The sequence below is a fragment of the Hirundo rustica genome, chromosome 18 (genome assembly GCF_015227805.2).
Source record: "Hirundo rustica isolate bHirRus1 chromosome 18, bHirRus1.pri.v3, whole genome shotgun sequence".
NCBI lineage: Eukaryota > Metazoa > Chordata > Aves > Passeriformes > Hirundinidae > Hirundo > Hirundo rustica.
In genome coordinates this window covers 9,180,999-9,208,614 of record NC_053467.1, presented here as the reverse complement: position 1 = coordinate 9,208,614, position 27,616 = coordinate 9,180,999, and the positions used below count along the sequence as shown (strand labels likewise).

General features: G+C 41.9%; 1 protein-coding gene across 4 annotated transcripts in view; it reads right to left on the bottom strand.

Annotated features, from left to right (window-relative positions):
- The window catches only part of CEP112 (centrosomal protein 112), a 157,420-nt gene that overhangs the window by 56,249 nt on the left and 73,555 nt on the right, over positions 1-27,616 (bottom strand). For all 4 annotated transcript variants that reach the window (XM_040081786.2, XM_040081787.2, XM_040081788.2 and 1 more), the window contains exon 21: positions 3,110-3,340. In XM_040081786.2, coding sequence (XP_039937720.1) covers positions 3,110-3,340 — 231 coding nt within the window. The remainder of the gene's footprint in view (positions 1-3,109; positions 3,341-27,616) is intronic.

Here is a 27,616-nt window from a genome sequence, read left to right as displayed (position 1 = left end):
CTCCCACTCCAGTTTACTCATGTGTGCTGCTCAAAGGGAGCTTTTTTATGAGATATTTTCAGTGTTCCAAGGTTGCTTCCTTTGAGCATTGTTAGCCTGTCCACTGCTCTGCTCGGGCCGTGCTTGCTGAATGCTCATTTCCTCTGCCAAGAAAATCCCACAGAACGTTACAAACAGCGGCGGCGGCCAAGCCCCACATCTGCACACATTCAGACTTTGTCTCCTGCTTTCAGTCATTCCTGGCAAACCTGGAACTGCTCCGAGCTTTGTGCACTCTACTGCACCTGGCTGAGGAGTGCCCCTGCCCCGAGTGCTGCTGATGCAACCTGGAACACACCTGGCCCTGTCCGAACCAGACAGCTCCAGGGCTGTGCGTTCCCAAATATCCAACAATCATGGGATGGGTTGGGATGGGACCTTAAAGATCATCCAGTGCCACCCCCTGCCAAGGCCAGGGACACCTTCCACTATCCCAAGGTGCTCCAAGCCCCAGTGTCCAATCTGTCCTTGGCAATTCCAGGGATGCAGCTTCTCTGGACGCTCTGTGCCTCCCCACCCTCACAGGGAAGGATTCCTTCCTAACAGGGCGAAACACTGCAGAAAAATGACCCTAAAACTTCTGTCAGCTCTGTACAGAAAATGCTGAAAACACATCAGTATCTCACAGGAGCAAAGCAGGAAAAAATGTGCACAATCCCAACAACGGTCCCAGGAATCTCCAACAGACACCAATCCTGACAAACCCTAAAGTGTTAAGGGAGTGCTCAGGAACTGACACTACAATAAACAACGTCCCAGCCTTAAAGCTGAGATTTTTAAGCAACAGAAAATGAAAGACCTCAATAAATCATGTGTCCCTAAATAGCAAAAAGCTGTCTACAAACACCAACAAATATTTAAATGTTCAGACTCTTCCTTCCCCTGTCTCTGCCCCTCACTCTCCTCATCCCCACGGCAGCAGGACGATGGGGAGGGCAATGCCAGAGGAATCCTGGATCTTCTTCACCCATCTGCAGTTCTGTTTTCCTTGTCACTGAAGTATGAATCATTTCTTTTGTATCTCCTCATGTTCACGTTAACAACGACACAAAGCCATCCGCGCAGAAATGAACGTTATTCCCAGAGCAGATCACAGAGGAATGAAATCCCTCACTTGAGAATGGAATGACCTTCAGAAGATCTAGCCAGTCAGATGTTCCATGCCTAAACTGTGAAATTCAGCTTCCCATTGGATTTTTAAGCAATCTTCACAGAATTAGCACTAAAATCAATAAATTTAGACAACAAATTTTTCTCCCATTTTGTCCTAAATTTCCAGGTAACAAGAGCTGGTAGAAAATATTTTCATAAACAAGTTTCAAGGCTCATGCTGCAATTAAGATGCCTTTTTCCCCCTCTTGGATAAAATCATCTTCATCAAGGAAGGATCTAGAGTTGAACTAAATTAGTTGAAACTGTTACTTTTGAGCTTCAAATGGAGTTTGTCCTCTAAGCTACTTTGAGTTTTACATTTTGTGGCCAATTTCCAGTTCTACAATTGCAAGGCAGAAATTAAACAGAATGGGGAATGGAGATTTGAAGGTAATGCCAGGTATTTTCATACATCTGTGAAAGACCTTTTAACAGAGATACTTTTTTCTTTTCCCCTCCTATCTTTTACTCAACATGTGCTCTTCAGATTAGGGTAAAAATAGGGAAGTAGGTTAAAGAAAAAAAAAAAAAAAAAACACAATAGCAGTTAATATAGCTTAAAATTAGCAAAGTTTTTTGAAAAACAGAAAAAAAAAATCCAACAAATTAAAGAAAACCCGTATTTCTGACAGAAACGACAATTCAAGACTATTGCAGATATTGCCTTATGAAGGATTATTTGTAACTTTAATTTGAGGATGTAAAGAAGTTAACTTTTCTTTTGCCACACTACACATGTAAAAAAAGATCAAAGAAAGAAAAGAATTGAGATTCAAATTCCATTTTTAAGCAAAAATGACAATGTCTTCCTGAGTTAAAATTAATCCTTTAATGATGAATTTCAAAGGTTTAAATACTTTCTGTGACCTTGGCTTTAAATAATTATGCCAAGCGGAGCTTTCCTTACATTCAGAAAAGATTCTGAATTGTTGATCACAGCCATTTTAATGGCTTCAGGCTGGCTGATTTCCAACATAATCCTCCGAATGCTCTTTAAAATTACAGACCAAGAACCTGACGCAGGTAAATGAAATGTCACTTGCACAAAGGCTGCTCAAACACTCCATGCAGATTGTTAATTTGTGTCACTGCACATCCCCTTGCAAGAAAATGTGCGATTTAGTGCCTTAATGCAACGTATAAAAGAGACTTCAACAACTATCTGCTTACACATACACAGAGTCTACCATAAATATTAAGTAGGGGTTTTTTAGTTTGGCTTTTGAAATAAAACTTGGGTGGTTTAGCTCCCTAATTGGGGGGGGGGGGGGGGGGAATACTTGAATTTAAGACAGGGGTCCAAGGGATGCTCAGCAAGCAGGAATGTGGGCAGTGGCCCCACAGAACAGAAAGGGAGGGAAGCCTTGATTAATCTGAAATATTAATTTCTATTTTCAAATCTTACCCAGAGTCCTTTCTCACTTGATGTACACCACAAGCAAAATTAGACCAACTACTGTGAACAACCAATTTCCTTGTACCCTGAGCCTGAGTTTTTCCGTCCTTAAGAGCTCACCCTCTTTTGAAGGGACAAAAAGCTTGGCCAGGCAGAAGCACCCCTTCCACAGTCTCTATTCCAGCAGAGGAAGATCAGCCTGCTCCTGGCTGGCTTTACCTGTGAAATCACCTGTGTTTTTAGAGCGGTGTTGGCTCCTGAGCACCTCACGGCACCTTCCATCCCTGCTGGAGCTGCTGCCCAGCCCCAGCGTGCCCAGAGCACAGGTGTTCATCACAGAACCCCAGAACGCCCCACACTCGTGTTGTGACTCTGGTTTTTCCAACTCAAGTGACCCCTGAACATTTTTCCTTAGGGAAACTTTGCTCAGCTGACCTTTGGGGTGATCACTCCCCTTCTGCCCCATGAACTAATTGGCGAATTAGGATTCGCTAATTTGCGAAGGATTTGCGAATCCCTTACCTTGACCAAGGCCGCCTCTGTCTCTGCCGTGTGCTTCTTCTTCAGGTCCGAGATCACTTTTTCCATCTCCATCTTCATGCTGCTCAGTGCTGCCTCCTTGTCCCGAGCTGCCTTCAGCTTCTCCTCGTCCCGCTGGAGGCTCAGCTCCAGCAGCTGATGGTTTTGCAGAGCGTTCGCCTGGATCAGCTCTTCCCTCAGCTTGCGGATTTGGTGCTCCAAACTACAGATCACCTGAGAGAAAGAGCAAACAAAGTGACAAAACCCAAACCCACAGCACAAAACCCACTTGGTTTCCTCCAACAGGCTGTCAGCTGGGGTAGGAGCAGACTCAGAGGATGCTCTGGCCCTTTTCCTGGCCTCTCTTCTTGCTCTGCCCTTTCTCTTCCTGCACACAGATAAATACAGCTCCCCCTGCCCTCCTTTTTGGAGAAGAAATTGAGCTTGTGGCATATAATCACTACATAGCCTACCCATGCCTTCTTTTTTGAACCTTAAGAAATGACCTGCTGCCTTCTAACGAGCTATCAGAGTATCACCAATCATTTATCAATCACTGCGAGCCCTGATGCGAGAACACGAAGGGGGAGGGATCGAAGGGACAGGAATAAAAGCTGTGCCACTCCTAATTCCACAGAATTCACTCTGCTACTTTACCACAGGAGTAGATACACATCTGCTACTTCAGATCACACCTGCATGTAACTCTCACTAGTTACTCCTCTGTCTCCATTTCCTCTACTTCACTGGAGTACAGGAGCATCACATCTGGGACATAAAGCACTGTCCTCACAGCTAAGTGTGATGGATGACACTGGAAGCACATCTGTGTTTTCATTCATAAATGCAACTCTGAAAATGAGCACTTTCACTACAAAACTCACACAGAATTTCCCCCTTTGTCCTCCTTGTTTCACAAGAAATTTTGCAGTTTCCAGGAATTTTTTTCACAGAGGATGTGACAATACTGAGAGCAGAAACTGATGTTCTACCAACTAAGTGCAGGTGACTCAGCTCAAGCTTATTAAAGGTTTCACAATAAATTCTGAGGAAAAGCAGTGTATATTTAAAGTCCCCACTGCCCTGGAATGCCAGGTTCTCTCCAACTACTATTTTTCTTCTTCAGACATTTTTAATACGCTGTCTGTACTCATCATTTATTTGCAGCCTCTGAGAACTACATTACTACAAAACCTTGAAAAGGAAACATTTGTTTCTGACCAAAGTTGGGACATGAATGACTATCAGATCTATTGCCTCGTACATTAATCTCCCAAGACAGATTCCTATAAATACTGTGATCTGAGAGAGAGGAAAAAAAAAAAAATAAAAATCAAGGCTTGAAAGTTTGCCTATTTTTCAAGCTATTTGAACTATATAGTGTAATAAAAGCCATCTTCTCCCTTCAAACCTTCAGTTTGTCCTTCAGCTATCCCAGCTGTAACATGCATTAAATAATATCAACCATCTCAGAAACTTATTTTGCTTCCATGCTTTCTTAATTACTCATTGGCATTAGTCCCTACTATGTCAAAGGTAAGAGTGTGTGTATGGTGGAGAAGGAATGAGCACGTCATTTGTATACAGAACTCTACCACAGGCCACATATTTCAGCCCTATCAGCATTATCTCAAACATATGTTTCATATACTGTAATCTGTGCTAGATCCTTTCCTTCCTTTCCTGAGCTTTTCCTCTACACATGTTTAATTTCTTATTAAATCTGTATACAGACTAAAAACGTAAAGTGCGTTTCAGTGTATAATTAAAATCCGCAATGTACTTTTATAATTCTTTCGGAAAATGATTTCATCTCCAGATCACAGGAACATGACAGCCTGCCTGGCTTTTCCTTAACCAAAGCAGCACTAACTCACTAAAGATAAGAGCTGAAACCGCTGATGGGTGATATGGTCTGAGTTCCACACTGACACATGGAGAATCTGGGGTTTTTAACAGCTGCCCCAGTGCGAGTCCTGCCTGAAATAGCCACAATTATCTTCTAATCTGTGAGAGTTCTTTTTGAAAGCTTCGTTCCCCTGCTCCCCTACTTTTCTTCTTATTTTTTTTTTCTCCTTTCTATCTTAAAATAAAAAACTTCCCTTAATCACACCCCCAACACATAAGTGAAACTAAGAAATTACATTGCTCAGAAGTTCTCTAAAAAGTTTGTTAAAATATTTAGGATAAGAAATCAGGGCTAACTTTTTACAATGCAAGGAAAATCCATTCACAAATGTCACTACAAGCCAAAAAAAAGACTGGGTGAATTCCTGTTACACCTTTCAAGCTTTACTTCCTTCTTTATTCAATGGTTCTTACACAAAGCCATCAGAAAATGAAACACAATCCAGTGTTTTCTGCAAGGAGAAAGTAACAGCTCCCGGCCTTCAGAGCCAAAACTGGGGCCAGCCAAGAGTGAGCTGAATGTTATAGGTAAAGCAACAGTAATTAATATGCAAAGGAGCATTAATGTTGGACCTAATAGATGGCAAAAGCAGATTTGGTTCTATTAGGGAAGAAGAAAGACTCTGAAGACGGGGTGATGGCAGCGAAACTAATATGATTAAAGGAGTCCCTTTGGAGCAACTTCACTGCCAGTAAGATGATGTTCAGAGACATCTAATCTCTCCAAAGTGACTGGAAAAAGCTTATATTGGGGATCACAGACACAGTTCTTGTCAATTATGTCCAAATAAGTCCAGTTCTCACAGCCAGATTAGTTTTTCCCATAAACAAAGTCAGTGGCAGAAGCAGCTTAGGCCCAGCTCGGTGCCTGAGACAACTTTGTGTGACACGGATATCTCTCCAGTGATGCAGGAAATGAATATCAAACTTTCCAGCACTTAGATTCTGCTATTCCACATGCCAGGTTTAATAAACTATTATTAGACTTAAATGTAGGCAAATTAGGGAAAAAAAAAAAAAAAAAAGTGCCCCAAGATGACTTAATTCTCAGTTGCGAAAAATCCTTGAAATATAAAACTTTAGAGCAACTGTCTTTTCTTAACGATTCTGTGGGAAAATAAATCTGCAGTTACAAAATCTCCCTTCTCAGGCTCCAGATCCAAAGGCAGGATAGTTTCTTTTAACACTGAGTCCTCTTTCTCAGCCTTGGTTTCTCAAATTCTCCTCTGGCTGCCCAAATCTCTGTTTGGGAACCAAATGGTTTGCACGGTCCAAACAACTGCTTGAGTACAAGAGCTGCTGTGAGAAAAACACACCTTAAACACCCCATCCAAGCAAATTATTGTTCTAAATGAGGATTAAACATGAGAAATAAAGGCTGACAGCATGTAATAGAGCCAAAATATTACTGCCACTTGCTGCCTTTTCTGGATCAAAGTGTTGTAGTCTCTATTTTGGTGGTGTGGGTATGAGCACATGAAATAAGAGAGATCTGTATCTATTTTAGAAAGGATGCAGAAGTTTGTAGCAATTCCCAGGATGGCCGTCCCACAGGAGCATGCCCCAAAAAAGGAAGCATTTTGTAAAATGCCCATTAATCCACATACAGGACAACAAATAGAAAGACAACATCAGCTTACAGAGTTTCCCAAATGGAACAAAAATACATAAACTGCGTGACAGATATTTCATAAAGGTTTATGTGACACATTTCTATGTCCCTTAGATGAAGAAACTGCTGGCCAAGGTGGTGATTTCTATTTCTGTTTCAAAGAAATAACTTAGAATTCTAACTAAGAATATCTGTGCTGAAATAGTGTCATAAAAAGGGTGGGTCATAAGCCCACAGCAATTTGCCTGCAGGGAAAAAAATAGACTTGAAAGAAAAAGAAGAAGGTTGGTCACTCACTTTGGCCTATTTAAAATGCCAATAAATGTACTGCATGTTATTTGGAAGGAAAACATGTGCTCTTAATTTTAAAAAGTAAATTGCATAAGAAAATATAAAGCTGGCAAAAAGTTTAAATTAAAATCTGCTGCTGATGTCTGAAACTCTGCTCCACTTACAGGCAACAGGGATGAGAAATGGACCGAATGACTACGGCCTAATTAAAAACAATAATAACACAAATTCCCTTTATTTTCCAGGAGCTCCTACTTCACCCCCGTGAAGTGTTTCCTTGGATCGGTTTCTGAGGAAGAGGCTGGAGCATGACGGCATCTTCACCCTCACGGGGATGAACACACGGAGCTCACTGTCTCCCTCCTCTCAGTGCATCACACACCAAACCACATCCACCCAGCACATGCTCAGCTCCCGTGGCCAGGGCCTTTTAAAGCCACAAAAACAAGGCAGTGGCGAGTTAAGATGAAATACGCTCCTAATTTATTCCCCGAGGTGCAGATCTAGAGCATCTGAGGTGTTGCTTCAGCAGATTTACAGTAAGTGACTGAGATCTGCCAGCAGATGAAGCTGCAGTAACCTCACTGCTCTCCTTGCTGGAACAGAGCATCACTGTTAAACACCCCTGAGCTTCTCAAGGGGCTCCTGACAACTCTTCAAAATGAGTTTCAGAAGTTTTCTGTGCTGGGTGGACCTGGCTCCAGTCAGAGATGACTGCACAGGGCTCACTTTGCTGTGTTTAATTTTGCTGGCATGTAACATTTCAAAAAACCTACAACAAACCCCCTGAACCTCTGAGCAGTAGCACAAACTAGGCTGGATGATTCCTCTCAAGGATAACAACCTCAAATATCAGCCTGGATATCACGGCCCCATTTGACCACAGATGAGCAGCTTCTGCCTCTGCATGCCGAGACCTTCTCAGCATTTCCTCCTTAGCAGAACACTGAAACGAGCAGTGTGTGCTGGGGAACATCAGCTGGGCTCTCCTGAAAGGGACATTTGTCTCTCAGTGCCTCGCCACGCTGCCGTGGCGTGACACCCAGGGATGAGGCATCCACAACATTTCTAATTGGGCACTGGATTATTTTTGAAAGGAGATCAGTCCAGTCAAAGGAAAGGCAGTCTGTAATAAAAACAAATCTCACTTTGATGATGGAGAAGTGAAAGGGAAATAAGGAACCAAGCAGGAACACCCAGTGATTCAGCGGTGACAATGACTCCCTTTTTACCCCTGAGCAGGGCAGCGTCCCAGAAGAGGGGCATGAAGGGTCCTGTCCTGGCCACGCAGCCACTGGTGGCACATTTACTGTACAACACCTTAGAGGGGATTATCTGCTGAAAGTGGGAATCTGAATGGCTCCAGCTTTCTTTTGAGTAAACAAAGCTTTATCAAACGCTGGGAAACAGATCACACAAGTTTCTCTACCACAACAAAAACATCCAATGCATTTAACATACAAGAAACCTGAAAAATAAACAAATATTTGCAGCTCTAAGCTTAGAAAAAAAAAAGTGTAGCTGTAAGAGCTTCAAATTTGTGTAATGTTGATTTGTGTTTAGAATAAAACTGGTTTATCTTAATGGGTTTTCCTACTGCAGCTTCTACAAGGGACAACAATTCTACTCTTAACTGATCTTTTTTTGGTTTTCTGGAACTATTCTCATGATTTTTACCCTCTGGACCCTGCCAACCAAGGGCCAGGCACAGTCCTAATGGCTCTGTGATCCTTCTGTCCACAAATCATCCTACTGAGCCTGACTCACTGGTCCCACTATACCTGCTTTTCTCCATGCCAAAGGAATTCCAAGTGGCCAGTCCAGCCAGCTGGCAGCTATTTGTGGCTCCTTTGTATTGAACTCAACCGTGTCCATTTAAACAACTACATTAAAAGTATTTTCCATACCATGGCAATTTCAATTAAAATATGCAAAGAATTTATTATCCTCTTTCTCTCGTGACTCCTAAAATCAGCAACTTGTCAATATTATGAATACTTTAAAAGATGAGATTTCATTTGCAAAGAAAACCAGTGGCACATTATCACATGGGTAATGATGTGGCACAGCACAAATTAGCAGGGATAAGTAATAAACAGCTATTTAGCTTTCACGGCACAATCTATTACACTGTCAAGTTTTAAATGCCTTTTGGGTAAGAACACACAGGCCCATAAATGTGGCATTTAAGGGAGCAGATAAATGAAATGGTGTGAAATGAAGTGAAAATGAGCAACAGTTCAGTGATCAGCAGGTTGGGCTCAGTTCCTAAGAGCACAGATCATTCCAAGAGCGTGGGGCTGTGCAAGCCCTTCCAGGGGAAAACATGGAAATTAGCATCCCCACCATTATAAATAGTCCTGGAGAGTGGTCTGAGACTTCCTGGAAACACTAAAATATCAACTTCAATATTCAGAGATGCATTCTATTGCATGCTTATATAGTATTTTGTGCACACTGACGTGTTCTTGAGGGGAAAATAATTCTCTCCAGAATGTTGGTTCTATTGGAGAGCTTCTTAAAAAGGAGCCATCCTCATCCTATTTATATAGATTTCTCTCTATATATATCCTATATGTGACTACATTGCAGTGATGGGGTGAAGTTATTAATACGTTCATAAGTGAAATGTCCTCAGTTTATAATTCAGGTTGGATGTTACCAAGTTTGGGTCTCGGAGGAAAACTGACACAAACCAAAGCTGCCCAAATCTGCACCTGCACAGCACAAGAGAAGGGGAAGCTCTTCAGGCTCGGACAGATGAAATGTCCAGTGAAAAACCCTCAGTAAGAGCAGTGCAGGTGACAACTAAGGGTGAAACGTGTGCAGTTCAGTAGGGTCAGATCTCAATCCCCACATTCCAGGATTTATGCAAAGGTCTACAGACCCCATCCCCACACAAGCTCAACTCCTCTCACCTTTGCACATCTACCTCTGGCATCTCACTTGAAAATGCCCCCTGGGATTTGTAAGGGGAGGTGTTGAGCTGCTAACTTACATATTCATTTCATTAATTTCAACAGCATTAAGCTGCTTTTAAAGGTCAAACCTCCTTGGAAAGAGTCTTTACTTGGGCTATTCCAGCCCTGTGCGTGCTCTGAAAAATGCCTCTAACATTTATAAATCTGATAAAAGTTTATTCCTACTAACCCTGCTTATCTTCTATCTACCAGAATCTCACTTTGGTGTGGGGTCTGGTTTAACACCACCCTACATGTACAGTGCTGCTGGAGGGAAATCACTCACCTCTGGTGTCCAAACCATGGCCAACACCCCCCTCACCACAACTCCTGCACTGAACATCACCCCAAGGAAAGTCCAGCACCCTTCAAGAAGAGATTTTATTTTTTAGCAATGTCTTTGCTCTGTCTTGTCTAATCCTGTTTAACGTTTCCTGAAACACAGTGGAAGCGTTGACTCACAAAGAACAACAGTTATCTCTGCTCACCTCCACATCCAATAAAATTAAGGAAAAATGAGTCTGCCTGTGCCAGTCCTATAAATAAACATGCTCAGGCAACAATTAGCAGATAATTTAACCCCCAAACTGTTCACTGACCCTGACAAGTACCTCTGGAGGCTGAAAAGAAACAAGCAACACGCAGGTAACAAAAAGCCAGTCGGGAAAAGCTACACTGAAAATATTGGCCCCGCTCTGGTTTCTACATCTTGGAAAGGGGTAGCACAATTTTGAGCTCTGCTGTGACATGGCATTATGCAAAACACAAATTAGACTATTTTGTTTTTCCCAAAAGAAGTGCACTGAAGTAGATCTGGACTTTTACAGAAGCCAGTTAGCTGCCTAAACCCCAGTTAATGTAAATGGCACTTAAGCTACAAACTGGGCTTCAAAAAAAAAAAAGGAGAGAGGGGAAGAAAGAAAATCAGACATCCACAAAGAGCTTAAAATTAACGGAGCTTATTTCCATTTCTTCATTTACATAAGTACATGTGATTCCAATTTAGTTAACAGCAGCTAGAAAGCAGAACTTCATCTAGGTTGGTTTTTGTCACTGCCTTCCCAACAAAATGGATTTTGGTTGAAGGGAAGAACCTTGAGCTTACACGTGTAACAAAACAATGAAGAGAACTGGTGAGCCAAAGGATTACTCACTGAGTTGAAACTGAGATAAATGTAAATACATTTTCCATTACACTCTTCTAAGACCTGTAACAGACTTGGCCCTCTTGCCTTGGAGACTGATGCAGAGCAGTTTTTCCTTCCCTGATTTACTGTATTTGCTTTCAAACAGATTAGTGAGACAAAAATTAAAAATTCTGCCTTCTTTCTCCTCTCCTCTTATCTGATGAAAGGAATGTTTACCTTTGTATTCCTCCTTGTACACACAAAACGATTTGAAAAAAACTGCTAAGGGACCTGCCAGGAAAGGACTAATTTCCTTCTGTCTTTCTACCCAGAATTTTAATGGAGGCACTCAAATGGGCACATAACAATCTATATAACTCCATTAATGGAACTTGAATATGATGGAGATAAGAAAATAAATCAGCCATAAATACCTGTTTAATGAAGTGATCCCCTATAATGACTTGTGAAAGAGCAAAATATAAATAAAATGCAGAGTGGCTAAAACAGTAAATTAAAATCTACTTGTTAACACCAGGTTTTCTGCATTGCACAATGCACAACAATCCATCCCTAAATTACGATTGATGCAAATGACACCAAGCATCATCCTTTATGAAGAACTTTAATTTCTGCATTTCAAGAGCTGAAAGGGAAATATTCCCCTCAGATTAATGTTAAAGATATGTTCGGTTCTGAAATAACATTGGAGTAAAGCTTGTTCTGAAAGTGAGGAAAAGCTACTGATATTTAAGGAAGGATAGGAATTTTCTGCAATGGAATCCAGGAACAGAGCCTAAAGATCTCTGCAGTGGACTGGGAAGAACTACCTGTCAATCTCAGAGCACTTTGTGTCCAGCATCCCCTAAGTCAAAGCTTTTCAAAAACATTTGCATTTAATTTTTCCACATATTAAATTTAAAAGCATTAACATTTCCAGAACAACGTGTAATGCTGATTTAAATGCAGACACGATGTATTGCAGATTTAAGGATTAACACAGACATTCATCTCAATGAGGCAGCAAAATTAAATGCATTATAATTCCCAATTTGTCCCCAGAAAAGGAACACACTGCATTGTCTATGAGAATGTCTTTGCCTGTCAGCTATAGAAAAGATTTCACTGTAAGTAAAAGACAAAACCCCATGCCTCAAAAAAAACCCTGCCTAGAAAAGCATCACACACTTTTATTTTGGATGCATTTGTTGCTCAAAACACACAACTTTTGAATATTCCCAAGTTTTACCTCACACATCCCATAAGGGTTTCACGACGACTGTAACGGAAATGGCATCGCACACAAAACCTGACAAACCTGGACAAACCAAGGACAAACCAAAGACAAGATGCAGATAAAAAGCCGCAAAAATCAGCTGTCCATGCATGGAATATCTTCCACCTTTAATTTCTGAGTTCACACAAAGCCCACTTTGGACAGCAAATCCTGCTCAGGCCTCAGCCAGGACCATCTCAACAGCACCTGAGGAACGCTCCCAGCTCACACCTCTGTCCAAGCTCTCACTGCTACTGTGGTGAAAAAGAGAAAGTCTTCAAAACTCCACCAAAATCACAGGAAGCCAGCTAAGGAACACAACGCTGTCATTCTCTGGGCCAACAACAGAGGATTTCAATGCACCGCCTGCCCTGTTCTGCTCTGCTGAAGGATGCCAAGCAGCAGGAACCTCTCTCATTTCTGATGTCACACTGCTATAGGGAAGGTGACAGTCCTTAACCAAACATGAAGTCCTTGTTCTCAGCCTCATGACTGGCAATATGTGTGGGCAGCAATCCCGAAATCCAGCAGCTCCAGCAACAAAAGTTGTATCACTCACAGGTTTAGATTTGAGCGACATAATCAGCCTCTGACTGTACAGATCCCTCATTTCTGCGTGGCAGCAACAACCACTGCAGAATTCCTGTCAGTCAGATGTGGTACATTCCCATCCTCACATTAGCTGCTTACACAAATAAGATGAAGAATTCTGCATACAGGTCCAACTTTTGGCTTTCTCCTTTTCAAATCAATTTCTCATTGGAAGAAGCACATTCTAGTGTCTGTGTCTAGAGACAATCCTGATATAAAACACATAAATGCATCATCTCCATCTGAGGAGGAAAGTCCTAGGGAAGGTTGTCTTTAACCAACTCAGGTGTTAGGCTGGATTTGAGGGCATCAGGTGATGGTACCTATTGCCACACACATGCAGCTGATGCTGGTTCAAGTCTCCCTCTCTGCACTTTCACCCTCCAGTGCTGGTTGCACATCATCTCCACAGTGGCTCTCCTGAGTTCAGAGACCTTTTGGAAGCTTCCTGCTCCACAGCTACCAGTTCAGAAAGATGACATCAATCACAGGATGATCTGTTCCAAATAAATGAAAACTGTGCCTAACGTTTCTTCTCTTGAAATCGAGAGGAGTTTTGGCTCAGTATCTTCCTCGGGCACCTTTCTGTTGATCTCTGTCCTTTTCATCCTTCTCTGTTTGTCCTTGAATTCAGTTGATGCCACTTCATTTTCTGAATGACAAATAGGCCACTGCATCCTGGGGCAGGAATTTCTTCAGACTTATTTATGCAACTGTTTTGGATCTACTGTACTCTGAATAAATATTAATGCACAGTTTAAATATAAAAGTCTAAATACATACTAAACATGCAGACTCTATGAAATAACGGTCAAATAAAATAACCCATTTATAAAGACCCATGTTTATATTTACTACTGTCTCCAAAAAACACCAACCCCAAAACACCAGCTCAAAACTGCACTGAGAAATTAGGAAAAGAGTACTACTCCTAAACTGAGTATTCTGGCAGGGAACAGCTGTGGGAAGGGTTTGAAGGAGAAACTCTTGACTGGAGGCAGAGCACCAAATGGAGCTGGCTCCTTTCTGTGTATCAGCCTTCTAAGGGGAAAGAATTTGCAGGCTTTTGAAAGCTGCTGCTTTCCTTCTCTGGAAAGCATCACTGTTTTGAAGGACACAATCTTACTCTGTGAAAATAAATAAGGAATCACGACTTTGTAGCACCTATTTACTAACACAAAGATCAGGGAACTAGCAGAGAGATTGTTTCTTGGATACCTTGAGGTGGTAGTTTTGACAAATGGCTTCTGATGCGCTTGTGAGACGGAGATTTTGGCTTTCCCCGCACACAGGCCTAATTACCACATTAATGAAGGCTATGGCTATAAAGGAATAGCAGGGCTGTCTCTGCTAAACCTCCTTGAAACTCAGGCACAGAAAAACAAACATTGCCTTCCATATAAATGGCTGCTTTAGGAGCCATTACTGATTAATCCTGTGTATTCCCTCCAAGCCTCTGATGCCAGAGATGCCAAAGAAACCTTATCACAAGGGTTTGTTTGCACAGCTTCAGCAATGAGAGCAATCCACTAAGTATCCCACACAATACTCAGGTAGAGCAGGTAAGAATTAATTGGTATCTTTCCCACCCACCCACCCCCCCCTCCAGAATTTCTGATGCTGAAACTGTTTTTCCCTTCATTGAACCAGCTCGGCCTAGACTGGCTTGTCCCGCAGTGACATGTATATTGAATACAAATCAGACAGCAGAGCTTTAAATCTGTGTTGCAGCTCTCATTTCCAATTCGAGAACTGTACTATAATCATAAGCTTCTGGTGGATGAAAGGAAATCAGCTCTCTGAATATTAGCTAATGCCACATTTGCAAGTCCTGAAGAGATCTGTGCTGTTTAAAAAAAAAAAAAAAAAAAAAAAAAATAGATCATTTCTCGTGAACCTATATATATGAATCGCTTTGTACTGCTCGACTGATAGAAGCGATGCCTGTGCTGGGATTAAACCCTTTTCATCATAAAACCTCATCTGGTTCGGAGTCCAAGTCCATCAAACCTTTTCCCTTTAAAGTCCCGCCTTTGATTCTACATCAATTTATTCAAACCGCAGCTGGGTGGCTGAAAACGAAAGGACAGCATCATTTAAACCAACCATGTTCCTAACTTGAAAGAAGGACTATAATTAAAAAAATGGGCATAAAAGAATGGAAATGGGATAATATTTTTTAATGGTAGTTCAAAGGCCGACAGATGTCAGAGCCTTTGAAGATGTCAGTACACTGAGCAAGGAGTTGCCATTAAATAGTTTGCCTGAGAGGTGAAGCAGCTTTTTAATGACTGAAAAAGCCCTTGCAGACACATCCTTGTGTTTTTAATTTGTCAGAGTTTCTGCAGTATTTTCTGATTAATGACACATGATTATAACTGCATAGCACACATATTTTTATACTTTGTTAAATGAATACTTTATTCCACATTCCTTCAGTGCCAGATAAAAACAGGAAAGCTTTACTACAGAGTCCAAAACTATTCAGATTGCTCAAATATTTATGGTAATTTGAGGGGATTGGCCAGATCCAGAGCTTCTATGTGTTGCTACCTTTTGTTCTTTAATGGAGCTATTACTACTGCCACCACAATGTGCATGCATTAAGTGAGCATGTGACCCAGTAATGCATTGTGCCCTAAACAATCAGAGCTTTCATAATTCACTGATGAACAAAGTCATCAAATCAAAATAACATTTAGAAAAACCCTAGGGTTGATCCTGAACAATGCAAACAATGGCTGCCAAGGTATTGTAAGCGGAAAATAACTTTTCTCAGGGAAAAAAAGCATATTGCTAGGAAACATCGTGTTCAGAAGAAAAACACCGATATTTAGAAATGAAGATAAAATCCCCATCTTGGGCTGAGAAGATGCTCCTGCAACATCCTTCATCTCTCTCTTAACATATGCAAATTTTTTCTATTTTCCCCACGAATGGAAAATGTAGTAGCCTGAAACACAGGGACAATTTCTTTTGCTGCCAGGAAAAAGCCCTCCCATGACTACAACAGCCTTTTGTGGATGCCTGCCAAGCTGAGCAGGTACAGCCCAGCCCTGGGCAGGGACAGGAAAAGCCAGCACTGTGTGACCTACCTTGTATCACACCTCAGAGCATCACCCAAGTGAGAACACAGTCATTACAAGGGAATTTGATTAATGTGCTGCTCCTTCTGCTCTCCCAGCCTACATCCAGCTTGTAATTGGATCATAAATAGAAATGTGATGGACTCAGCTAAAAGCCTGCAGAGATTGGAGGTGCTGTAGCAGAGCTTTGTGAAATGAGTTGCTGTTCTGCCCTGAATATTGACAGGATTTCAGAAGCAGGAATATTTGGCTTGCAGCAATCCATATCCATCAGGAATCTCTGTGTAACACCTCCCTCAGGAACCTCCTGGAGGGGAGGGAGGTGGTCCTGGACACTCACTGCTCCAGGGATCTGCAGCAGGAGATGAAGGAAGCCCTAAGCCAGGGGTGCTCTGCTGCACGTTCCAAACACTGCACAGTTACCCTGCTGCAAAAGCAAGAACTGAAAAGCTTGAAAAAGGAAAAGAATATGGCTGCAGAGAGAAAAAACATAATTCTGGAACGGAATTCCCCCACATGTATTTATTGAATGGAAGCAGAGCCCTGCTAGGAAGAAATATGACAGAATTAAGGTTCTACTATAAAGAACGTGGAGAATTGGACAGCTCTCAGTACAGACAATTGTAATCCCATTCCCAACTAACCTGCAGCCTTCCTCAAGTCATTCCACAGTTACCTTCAAAGACAGTTTTATTTAAAAAGCAAAACAAACCTAACCTACATCACTAGAGCAGATGGCCTTATCATGAATCTCATGTAGATTTGAATACCCAGGCTACATTAATGCTACATTAAACACTTTTGCCACTTTTCCTAGAAAACAGACGACACGTGGGAGCAGGCAGGAAGCTGCTCAGCAGGATGGGGCGGAGCAGCCCCCAGCATCAACCAGAGAAGAGTTCATTCCCTTTTCCATCCCCACCTCAGGAGTTGGGCAGGTCCTGGATACCCGGGGTGCTCAGCAGGGGTGTTGGGACAGGGACGTGCTCTGGATCGAAGAAAGCAAAGAAGCAAGATCTACACATCCAAAAGGCCCTTAATGTCATCGCTGTACAGAAATCCGTTCAAAATCCAGTTATTATTTTGGCACTGTGGTAAAAATAGCAGAATAAAACATTCCATTTCAAGCGGTTATGGCTGAGCTGAAATAAAGCTTCAGAGGAACAAAGAAAAGGCACTTCTCTAAGCTGTGGGATTTTCTACAGAATTCCAAATTAATTACACAAACTAGAGGAACGTTACTCACAAAAGATGCATCAGAATTCTGAAAAAACATTATAAAGTTCTTCTAAAATGGGAAATATCAGACGTCCTGAAAATAATGTTTTGCTACAAGCCCCATATAAGCAGACAAAGCTGAGCCATTCAGACTCTATCCATTAGAGGGCAATAATACATATACACACACACATATATATACAAACACACTCCCTCACGTATCCCAAACTGATTTTAGCAGGAAAAAAATAATATTTTCTGTCTAATATTACCAATGGTACATTGACAGCTTGAATCCTGTTCCCTCCATTTCCCCTGCATTCCCCAACAACAGCGTCCAACAGATAAAAGGAACAGTAACAAATTATTCTTTAAATTTGCTTTCCCATGAGGAAATCCATGTAATACACAGCTTGCAGTTAGTTATTATTAAGCTTGAATGTGTTGAACAACCAGCATGTCTGTAAGCGTGGGAATCATTCCAGGGGCTCTCCAACTTTGAACAGACAAAAATGTTCTTCGTGTGCTCATCTCCCACCTCAGTCAAACACTCTTCCTTTTCCTTGCAGTGACACAAGAACCTTTGATAGCAGCAGCCACTGCAGGCATGGCAAGCGGCCAGCACACTTCAGCTGTCTCTTAGAGCCACAGACAAATCATGAAAGGGCATTTTTTGATGTTATTAGAGGCACTCAAAGGGGCAGCTCATGTGCTGTGTCTTCTGCTTCCCTGCTCCAACCATGCCAACCTACAGAGAAACCAACTGATAAACCTTGTTTATCTCAGCTCCCCAACCTGCTGCTGCCCCCGCTTGCAGCATCCCACAAGCACAATTACGATATCAGCTCTCAGGGACAGGGGCTGTCTGCTGTTCCATGTTTGCACTAACACTCCATAGACTCAGACCTCCGAGAGGATTCCAGCAATACAAATAATTACCAGCAGCCCCTAAACTACTGCTTGTCAACATCTCATTAGTTACAGGACTAGTGGAGTTCACAGGGACACACAGGCAGCTGGATCAGACACTTAATGGCCAGTAACTCCTGTGAGCATCCACATTCCATTGATTTGTGTTTGGGGTGGCATTTTTCCTTTTGTTTGTTTGAGAGCTTTTTGCTTGTTTCTGTTTTGTTTGGGTTTTTTAAAAACACATTACTCTGCAATTGCCAATCCCTACTCCCTTAAAAACCGCAATTCAGGTAACAATGTCATTTACCAGCTTATTGTTTTCATTCACTGCTGAATAAGCATTATTTTTAGATTAAACTAGAGGCTTAATCGAAGATCTGAATTTCATAAGGTCCAAGATGAAGATGTAGAGTAACACACTGGTCCTGTTACTACCCCAGCCAGGACACAGGTGCCCTCCAACCCAGAAATCCTTAAGGATTACCAAATACAGCAGGAGAACATGCAGCTTCCTTCAAATCTTCCAGTGTGCTCTGTGTTTGCAACAGCTGCCTTTCCAAAAAATCACTTTCTCTGCTGTTCCTCTTTTCTAAATTCATTTTACAGATGCCAATACAGCAGAAAGCACAGTCTACAAAAGAACTCAAGCTGTCAGAGAGAACTTTAGAGGAATTGTATCACCCATGTGGAAGACTGAGTTCACTCTTCATGGGATTTTCAGATCTGTTTCAAGTGAAAACACTGTGTCAGAGGGTTTAGTCCCTTTTTTTTTTTTTTTCCCTTAAACTACCTTAGTGATGATTTTATGAACTCTGAAGAGCAACTCTAAAACCTGAAAACGGAATATTCACGATCAGGCCAATATTTAAGGGGTCAAAAGTAAAGTTTTCTTATTTGCGGTATTTTAGGAGGACTTTCAGACACATGAATACCAATGACTCTGAGACATGTAATTGCAGTTTGAAATGTATTGTTTTCTCCATTAAACAGAAATCTACAGCATCCCTGACATCGATTCCTGTCATTTTGTCATGATAAACACTCAGGTATTAAGTACCTTCCACATCATGCACCCAGGCATGATTCCAATTAGTGCTGAATAGAAGACAAAATGTCAGCTTAATAAGCTTCAATTTGCAGAGTCTTTGAACACTCGATGATATCATCACTTTGCCAATCATTTCTTGTACTTTGGCTGCTTTTTTTCCATCTCACCCTCCCTGTCAAAAGGAAGTCTTTCAAATCCACAGAAAGGGAAGACATGAACAGCGTCAGTCATTGGTCTGACTGAGCTAAAAGATCCAAAAATGACTCCCCAATACATCAACAGAGAACTATGATGTGCACAATATTCCCTCAAAGCTAATTTGCTGCCAACATGTAGAGTAATTGGGGGAAAAAAGTCTACTTTAAAGACATACTGTGAAAAATATTTTCTTGCATGAAATCAACACTAAAGACTTTAAATCACTGTCACAGTCTCTGCCACTCGTTCAAATGAAGAAACAGTTTTTGTTCAGGTAAGGTGACAATCATTTCTTCAAAGGTGACTGGGCCAAGGAACAGCTCTGCTGTCTGACTCCATACTGAAAATAATCACTGTACTTTAAAATAATGGATTTTATTTCTAATTTGTTTCTTAAAAAAAATAAATACATATTTTCAAAAAGAAAAAGACAAATTAGAGAGAAGGTATGCACAGTGAGCATGCCTTCTGTGAGCTCAAATGTCTGAGGCCAGCACAGCCCCCAGATGAGGACTCATGATGTTTTCTCTATCTGGAATATCCCCAAATGAATGCAGAACCTAAAATCCCTGCTCTTATCTGGGTGAGAGGGAAAACAGAAACACCAAATGGCAGCAGAAAAGACAAGAGATAACGAATCAGGATGGGAAGTGTGGAGCGATACCAAGCACCACGTGGGCTCTGCGGGCCTGTGCCAGGGCAGCTGCTCCTGCCTGAGAGCCCACGGTTCCGAGGCGGGCATGGGCAATGGGCTCTCCTGAGCTCCATCCCATGGAGGTGGTCCCAGAGCACACAGGGAGTGCCCCACAGGCTCTGGTCCCACGTCCAGCAGATTCCTGGCACCGCACTGCGCTGTCCCATCTCCCAGGCTTGCGCATCCCACAGGACCCAGCCAGGAGCCCTTTGCTGGCACCTCTTTGTTACTCAGGGCTCAGAAGCGGCAGGGGACAAACCCAGCCCAGCCCCTGTGCGGTGTGCTGTGCCCAGAGTCGGTGCTCTGTGGGAAAGGGGCTGGAGCAGCTCTGAAGGATGGATCTGGGCTGGCTGGAGCTGGGAGCACACACCGGGCACGGCACCGGGCTGGGAGCAGGGCTGAAAAGAGTGCACAGCATTTGGCTGCTCCTCCATGGGATGGGACAGCAAATTCCATACTTCTGAGGCAGCAAAGACTTTGAGGAGTTGCTACAGACGCCGGGGTTGGGCCAGTGGGGAAACAGCTGCAGAGATTTTGCTGGTGAGACACTCAAGCCTGCGTCCGTGCCAGCAATATCATCCCAGCCCCGCAGAGAAGCCACCATGGGGGCCCGGGGCTGCTCCCGGCCGTGGAGCACGCGAAAACCAGAGGAGGCTCCCATTTTTCTTCCTGGCTAAAGCAGCTCACAGAGGAACAGGCAGAGCAGTGGTGGGGCAGGCAGGGCAGTGCAATTTGCCACAAGCATCTCAGCTGCAATTTGTTACTGGTTTTCCACTTGAAGGTTCCTTTATAATACTTTAATGTGGGAGCGTGCGGAGCTGTATGGATGGGCTCATATTTCTCAGCTGACATATCTTCAGCCAAAGTATGTCAGCTACAGGAGAGGGCAAGGCTTTGCACTGGCTCTGGGATTTCTTCTTCCCCCATCAGAAACCACATAAAAGAAAAACACAAATAAATCAGCTCTCCAAAATCGCTATTTATTACCTCATCATGAAACCATCTACTGGACCCTGCAGTGGTATTGAGTAATATCATTACTTAAACCATAAAGAGGTTGTATTTATTACTCAAAATTGGGAAAATTAGCATCCATATGGATCTTATTGTTTTACGAGCAGTATTGCTGCCAAAACAAGTGGTGTTAACATTCCAAACTACAGATTGTCACCATTTCTCGCCCAGTGTCTCATTCTTTCACTTGGTATTTAAAATACCCTTGAATTGAGGAACTGAGCAGATCATAGAATCTCTCCTATCAAGATATATATCATTTAACAGCCAGACTACTGTTCAAAACTTGATTTATGGTGGCAGTTAAGTGAATGGAATTAACATCTGATGACCTAAGGAAGAGAGACTAAATTGATTTTGGATAATCTTTCTTTAGAAAAGGGATGAGAGGAAAAGCACACCAAGAAATTTAACTACTTAATTTGCAATACACAGCACTTTAGTAGGTGATCACGGACAGGACACCCTAACCTCCATCCCTGGAAGAATGATGGTGTAAAACTCCATGAAATTAATTTCCAGGCACAGGAAGCATAAAAGGGTCACTGGGAACAGCAAGCTGAATAAACCAGGGCAAGACAGGCTTGAATAAAGTAATTGTCTTCTGCAGTGAAAGGGGAGAAGTGTCAGTGTCATTCATCCTGATTTTAGCAAGGTTTTGATACAGATTTACAGGGTCTGTACAGTCAAACTGAAGGGACATGGGCTGACCAGAGAACTCACAGGATTTGAACAGGAGGAGTCAAGAGTCAGACAACAAGTGGCACTTCTCAAAGTTCAGATGGGGCTGATGGAGCTGAACATCTGCTCCAAAGCCCTGGATGATGGACACAATGACTGTGCCATACTGCGGGTGGCATTTCCTGGGTAAGCAGTCAGTGTGGAGAGCAGGATCCATCCACAGGGACCCTCAGGCACTGCAAGCTGAGGAACGGGCCACCAGGACCTGCAGGGAGTTCACCAAGCCAGGTTCATTCAGCCTGGAGAACTAAACACCAAAGAAAAAAACCGATTTGCTGTCTTCAACTGAACATAAGGAAGTGTGGAGAAGACTGAGGCAGACTCCTCTTGAAGGAAGGGCAAGAACCTACAGATCCAAATTTTAACAACAGCTATTCCAGTTGTATATTCAGGAGAAGGGATTTCACAATGGATTGGGAAAGCACTGGAGCATATGGCTCAAGAAGGCTGGGAAATCTCCACCAGTGCAGGTTTTTCAAAACTCAGCTGGACTTGGCCCTGAGCAACATGATGTGGTTTTGAAGTCAGACCTGCTTTGAGCAGGAGGTTGGGCACGGTGACCTCCAGAGGTCCTTCCAACCCAAATTATTCTATGATGCTGTGAAAAAACTCCAGAATGAATGCTGGTCTCCCATTAGAGGATGTCCCTTCAGCACTCAGGGGAACGTTTGAAGTGGATGGCACTGCTGTTTTCCAAATTGCTGCACTTGTTCTATGGACTAGGAGAAGTCAACCTCCTACTATTCAACAACTGTCGCAAACACATTACAAGGTAACAGAAAAAGCAATTTTCAAAAGACCTGAAAACCATTAATAAAGTTGTGAGCAAGCATTCCCTCCTCTGTGCAGCAGATATTAACTGAATAAGTTAATATTTGTAATATTAATATTTGGAACAATCCAATATCAGAGAAACTACAGTCTAAAGATTTGGATACAATTGGAAGTAATATCAATAAGCAAATACAGAGTCTGGCTTTGCCATACACTGATCTTCACATAGAAAGCACAAGCTCCTTCAATCAAATCAAGAGATTGAGAGATTAATCAAATCAAAATCAAGATACTTTATTGTAAATCAATGATTTCTGCGGACTGACACAGTATTTTTGCCTCCCTGCTTAGAAGTTACATTACACCACCTCAAATGCTGCAGTTACAATGTGTTTGTACATGCACCTGTTTGTATTTGATCATTTCTGACTTCAGGATTCCTTAATGTACCTTTAATGTGAAAATTGATTTCACACCATGCACAGCTTATTGTCTATTAGTATTAATCATTCCTTGCAGCCATCACACACAAACCCTGCCTGCAAAGCCACACCTAGTGGATGTGTTTAAACCTGGCATAAAGATCCTTTATATCTCACTCATGAGCAAAACTGATCTCATTTCTATTCAGAGAAATTAATCTATGTTTATTAACATTTTTGCAGGAAATAATCACTTCTTTCTAATCAAGAAGCACTGGTATTAAATAAAATTACTGCCATACAATCTACACCCTGCCCCCAGACAAGTGAAATTATACACTCCACCTTCAGCCACCAATATTTAAAATGAAACAAAAAAGAACATAAAAACACTGATTGAAATGTTATAATAACTACCAGATATATTCAATTTCATACTATAGAAACAGAAAGTCCATTTTGCTGAAAAGAGCTCCATCTCAGATTCAGAGTTCATACTATGTGATGAGCTAGTTTCTATGGCAACTGTTTTCTCTTTTACATACACTGTAGACAGCACAAAATGTCTGTTGTCTCCTAAGTTAACTTAACATTTTTAATAAGCAGATGACAATTTGTGCACTATTATGTATGCCTTACAAAAAGTCTTTAAGTATTTCAAGAGCTGGGCTGACTGAAATACAAAAGGAGAGAGTGAAGTCACACCTCCCACCCCAAATTCCTCACAATCCAATTTCAGTCCCAACAAAAAGAGTGAGAGTCAAGGAAAAACATTGGAGACAGAGATGATCACCCCGGTGTCCACAAGGACACCTGGAAGGGTGCATGAAGTGAGGAAGATGCTCACAGCTGGATCAACAGGCATTTGAAAGGTGTCCCAGCCCGAGGCAGCAGCTCAGACAGTGTGGGACACAGCAACACAAACGTGGCAAGGTGGGTTCACCTGAGCAGGGATGGGGGTGTGCTCAGGAGACCCAGACCCTGATGGAGAGAACACTGACCTGCACTGTCTGCTTAGTTCAGAGCAAAGGGTCATTTTTAACTCTTCTCTCAAAGATCACGCCAATGCTGCAGCCCAAATTCTTCCACAGCTCCCCTGCATTTACTCAAGTGAAAACCAGCTCTGTGGGTTCACAGTATCTGAGTATTTCCACAAGAAACTGTTGCATTTGACCATTTCACAGCAATGCTCTGAGTGAAAGCCCAGTGTGAACGTCTCCATGGGACCCACCACCAGATCCCTGATTTCAGCAGATATTCCCCATCAATGGGATCCACGGCAGCCCTGAGTCAGCAGACTGTGAATAACAACCAAGGAAAACCACACAAGTGCTGCAACAAATATTTGGAACTTTAAATACTTTACATCAACAGTCGTGTTCGTTATCCTGGGCTGACTGGTGGTAAATTAAACATGCTGCAATACAGCCAAAAGCTTTTGTTTGGGAAAGGCTAAAAGGGAACGGCTGTCTGTCTACAGGAGTCTGACTGGCAGCCCAAGAGCCACTCTCCAAGCAAAATACAACAAACAAATATTTAAATTGTAACTCCAGGATTCAGATTGGCAGCAGAGAAAGCCTGCATTGCAAGCAGTGCATTTCTTCTCATGCCTAAGACATCTGCTCAGAAAAGGAAGTAAAAGACAAAAAAATGAGTCATATAATTTATTTACTCCAAACTGTAAACAGAAGTGACTTCAGCAGCACCATCAGCATCTGAATGTTTCCCAGTCTACCTCTATCTGTACCCTCCAGATCCCCTCAAGCAAATTGCTTCCACTGACACTGGGAGAATAATCATGTGGGAACTGGTGTCTGGAGATATTAAAACAATTACATGAAGCAGAAGAGTTGATCAGTGATTTATCTGTAGGTAACAATAGGTTCTTTCAGATCAAAGTTGAAGAGAGTCTCCTATTCTGAAAAAAAATGCTCCCCAAATCCTTTGCATTTATATAGTACTGCAAAGTTACTGTTGCAGCAGTATTTGCATACAGACAGAAACTGGGCATGAGTTGGGGATTTAGCTATCACTAAACAAGTAAGTAATGTCTCTATTGATTTTATTTTTCTGTATTTTCTCTTGTCAATAGCTGACAGAACTCTGCAGCAGACACACAGCAGCACAGCCACCCTTCACACATTTATGGGGCCAAGATAAATGTCCTCTGTTTCCCCCACTTGGCTGGTACACCAATTATCTACACAGAACCACAAACATATACCAAGAACCTGCTGGAATGAAAATAACTGTCATTGCTGAAATGAAAACAGTGATTGCTACTGGGTTTTTATTTTAACTCCACAGGTTCAAATTAATTCAGACAAAACCAGGTGGCAAAGCAATACCTGCAGAAAGACTGTTGATCCCAAGTGCAGAGAAATAAATTTATGAAGAGGAGAAGCCAGAAAAGAAGCGATGGGATGTGGTGTACATGGGACACCAGGGGAGGAGCTGCTGATTTCTGAGAAGGGAAAGCAAACCAGGATGGTAAGGGCCAAGGGCATTATGGAAAGTTCACAAAGGAAGAGAGGAAAAAGGAAATGGATCCTTCAGCCATGGGATAACACCTTATTAACTCTTCTTACCACCTCCAGCCTGTTTGGGATTTCTTGTAACAAGCTCTGCTCTCAGTGTTTGTGCTCACAGAGCTTCAGAACTATTCAAGGTTTTTCTTTCCCAACCAATAAGGGTTTCTTGAGAGCCCCAAGACACCCCAAAAGAGCAGTGATCTCCTAGAGCAGCCTCATTTTTGAGAGCACAAACGTTGCCTGTTAAAATTAAACACCGTGACATCCGCGGGCAGGACGAGCCCGAGCACTCCAGCTGCTCTTGACCCAATTACAACTGGATGAACACAGCGGCCTGGCCAATTATCTCAGAACAGAACCTGGAAAGAGGATTCAGCTTCCTCATGGAAACTTTCTTTCCTCACCTCCAGCGCCAAACACTGTATTTGATGTTACAGGGGTACATTTTATTTCTTCTTCTTGCCCAAAGGTCAACGGTGGAAGAAGGAACAGGAAAATGTTCCAACTCTGTACAGCAGCTGGAATATGGAAATCTTTGAGCTGGTTGAGGACACGTGGCAGATGCTGGGGAAGAGAAGGACATTCAAAGGATAAAGGGGAAATATGAGGGCACAGCTGGCACCACAGACACATCAGCCCCTCCGCTTCGAGTTATTAAAATTTCCTAACTTTGCTATTTCATTTTGCCAAGCAAACTGGATATATTCTCCAAGACCTGGAGGCTTGCTTCAGAAAATCACTGATTCCGTAGCAAGACTGCTTTTATTAAAACAAAGGAAGGTTTCCATCATGCAAGGAGCTCCCTGTTTTGTGAACTGATGGACAAACTAAAATTACTGAGGGAGGTGAGGAATGAATGAGCAAACTTGAAATGCTCCTAAAGAAAATCCAGAGATCTAAATTAAATAGAAGTAGTGATTCAAAACTATCCTTTAAAAAAATCCCACAATCCTGTGTGATTAGCTACTGTTTAAAGAATAACAACATTAGGGCAGTTCATAGAAAATGTGCAGGATTTTAAAAGCCTTCAAGAACACAGCATGGCATAAAAGCCTTTGTACTGCTCTGACTTTTACTGACCTACAAGTCAATTTACCCCTCCCCAAGCATTACAACCCCAGGTGAAAAAATCAGAGCGACTCCTAGAAATGGAGAAATCCAAGCAGAATGCAGTCACTATCCAGAAATTTATCATCAATGCAAAAGGTGATACGCTTCAATCAAATTCCTTTCTTGAAAATATATTAGATTGTACTTCATGAAGAAATAACATTGTTTTATATTTAATTAAAATCTGTAAGTTTTATACTCCAGTTGAGATTAAAGCATTAACGCATTTATATTTGAATAAAATCTAACTATTTTGTATAGTGTCTTTCATAGTATCTGAAGACCTATGGGAAAGTAGAGACCTTGGATATGCAATAAAAACACTAAATTAATCTTTACAGTATTAGTAAAAGAAATTGATCTGCAGTAGTCAGTCATAGCTGTCTTCAGGAATATAGTGAGAAATACATATTTTAACCACATATATTAAGAAATATGTATTCGCTACTCTTTCATGTGGAAAAGGATTTAAGAAAGATTTCCAGCAAATATCTTTAATAATGGTGCTTTCACATCATTCACCCAACACCGAGCAGATAGGTCCTTCAAACCAAGCTACTCGTATGTGATTAACACTAATTATTATTTAAATTTTTCAAATAACCCAGCAAATCCACTTTTCATTTTGCCAAGCAAAATGGCCTCCACTCCTATTTCATCTCACCTTAGCTCGGACACAAAACACTCCTAAAAACTACTGCTGTCAAAGATGGTTCCAAGTTAACAGGTTTTTAAAATGCAGTGTTGTTAAATACCCATTAAATGGCTGCGTTACCTTTGTTAAGAGCCTGACAAAGGTTTCAGAAAGGACATTGGCCGTTAGTCACGTCGGATGTCCAAAACACGCATTTTTAGTAAACATATGCAAAGATTTAAAAAAAATTAAAAATCTGTGCTATAATTCCACAAGAAACGCCAGTATTGTCTGTTGAGCTCACCGCAAAGACAGAGGTGGATTTGAATACAAAGAGCAGAGGAAGGAATGAAGAGCAATTTA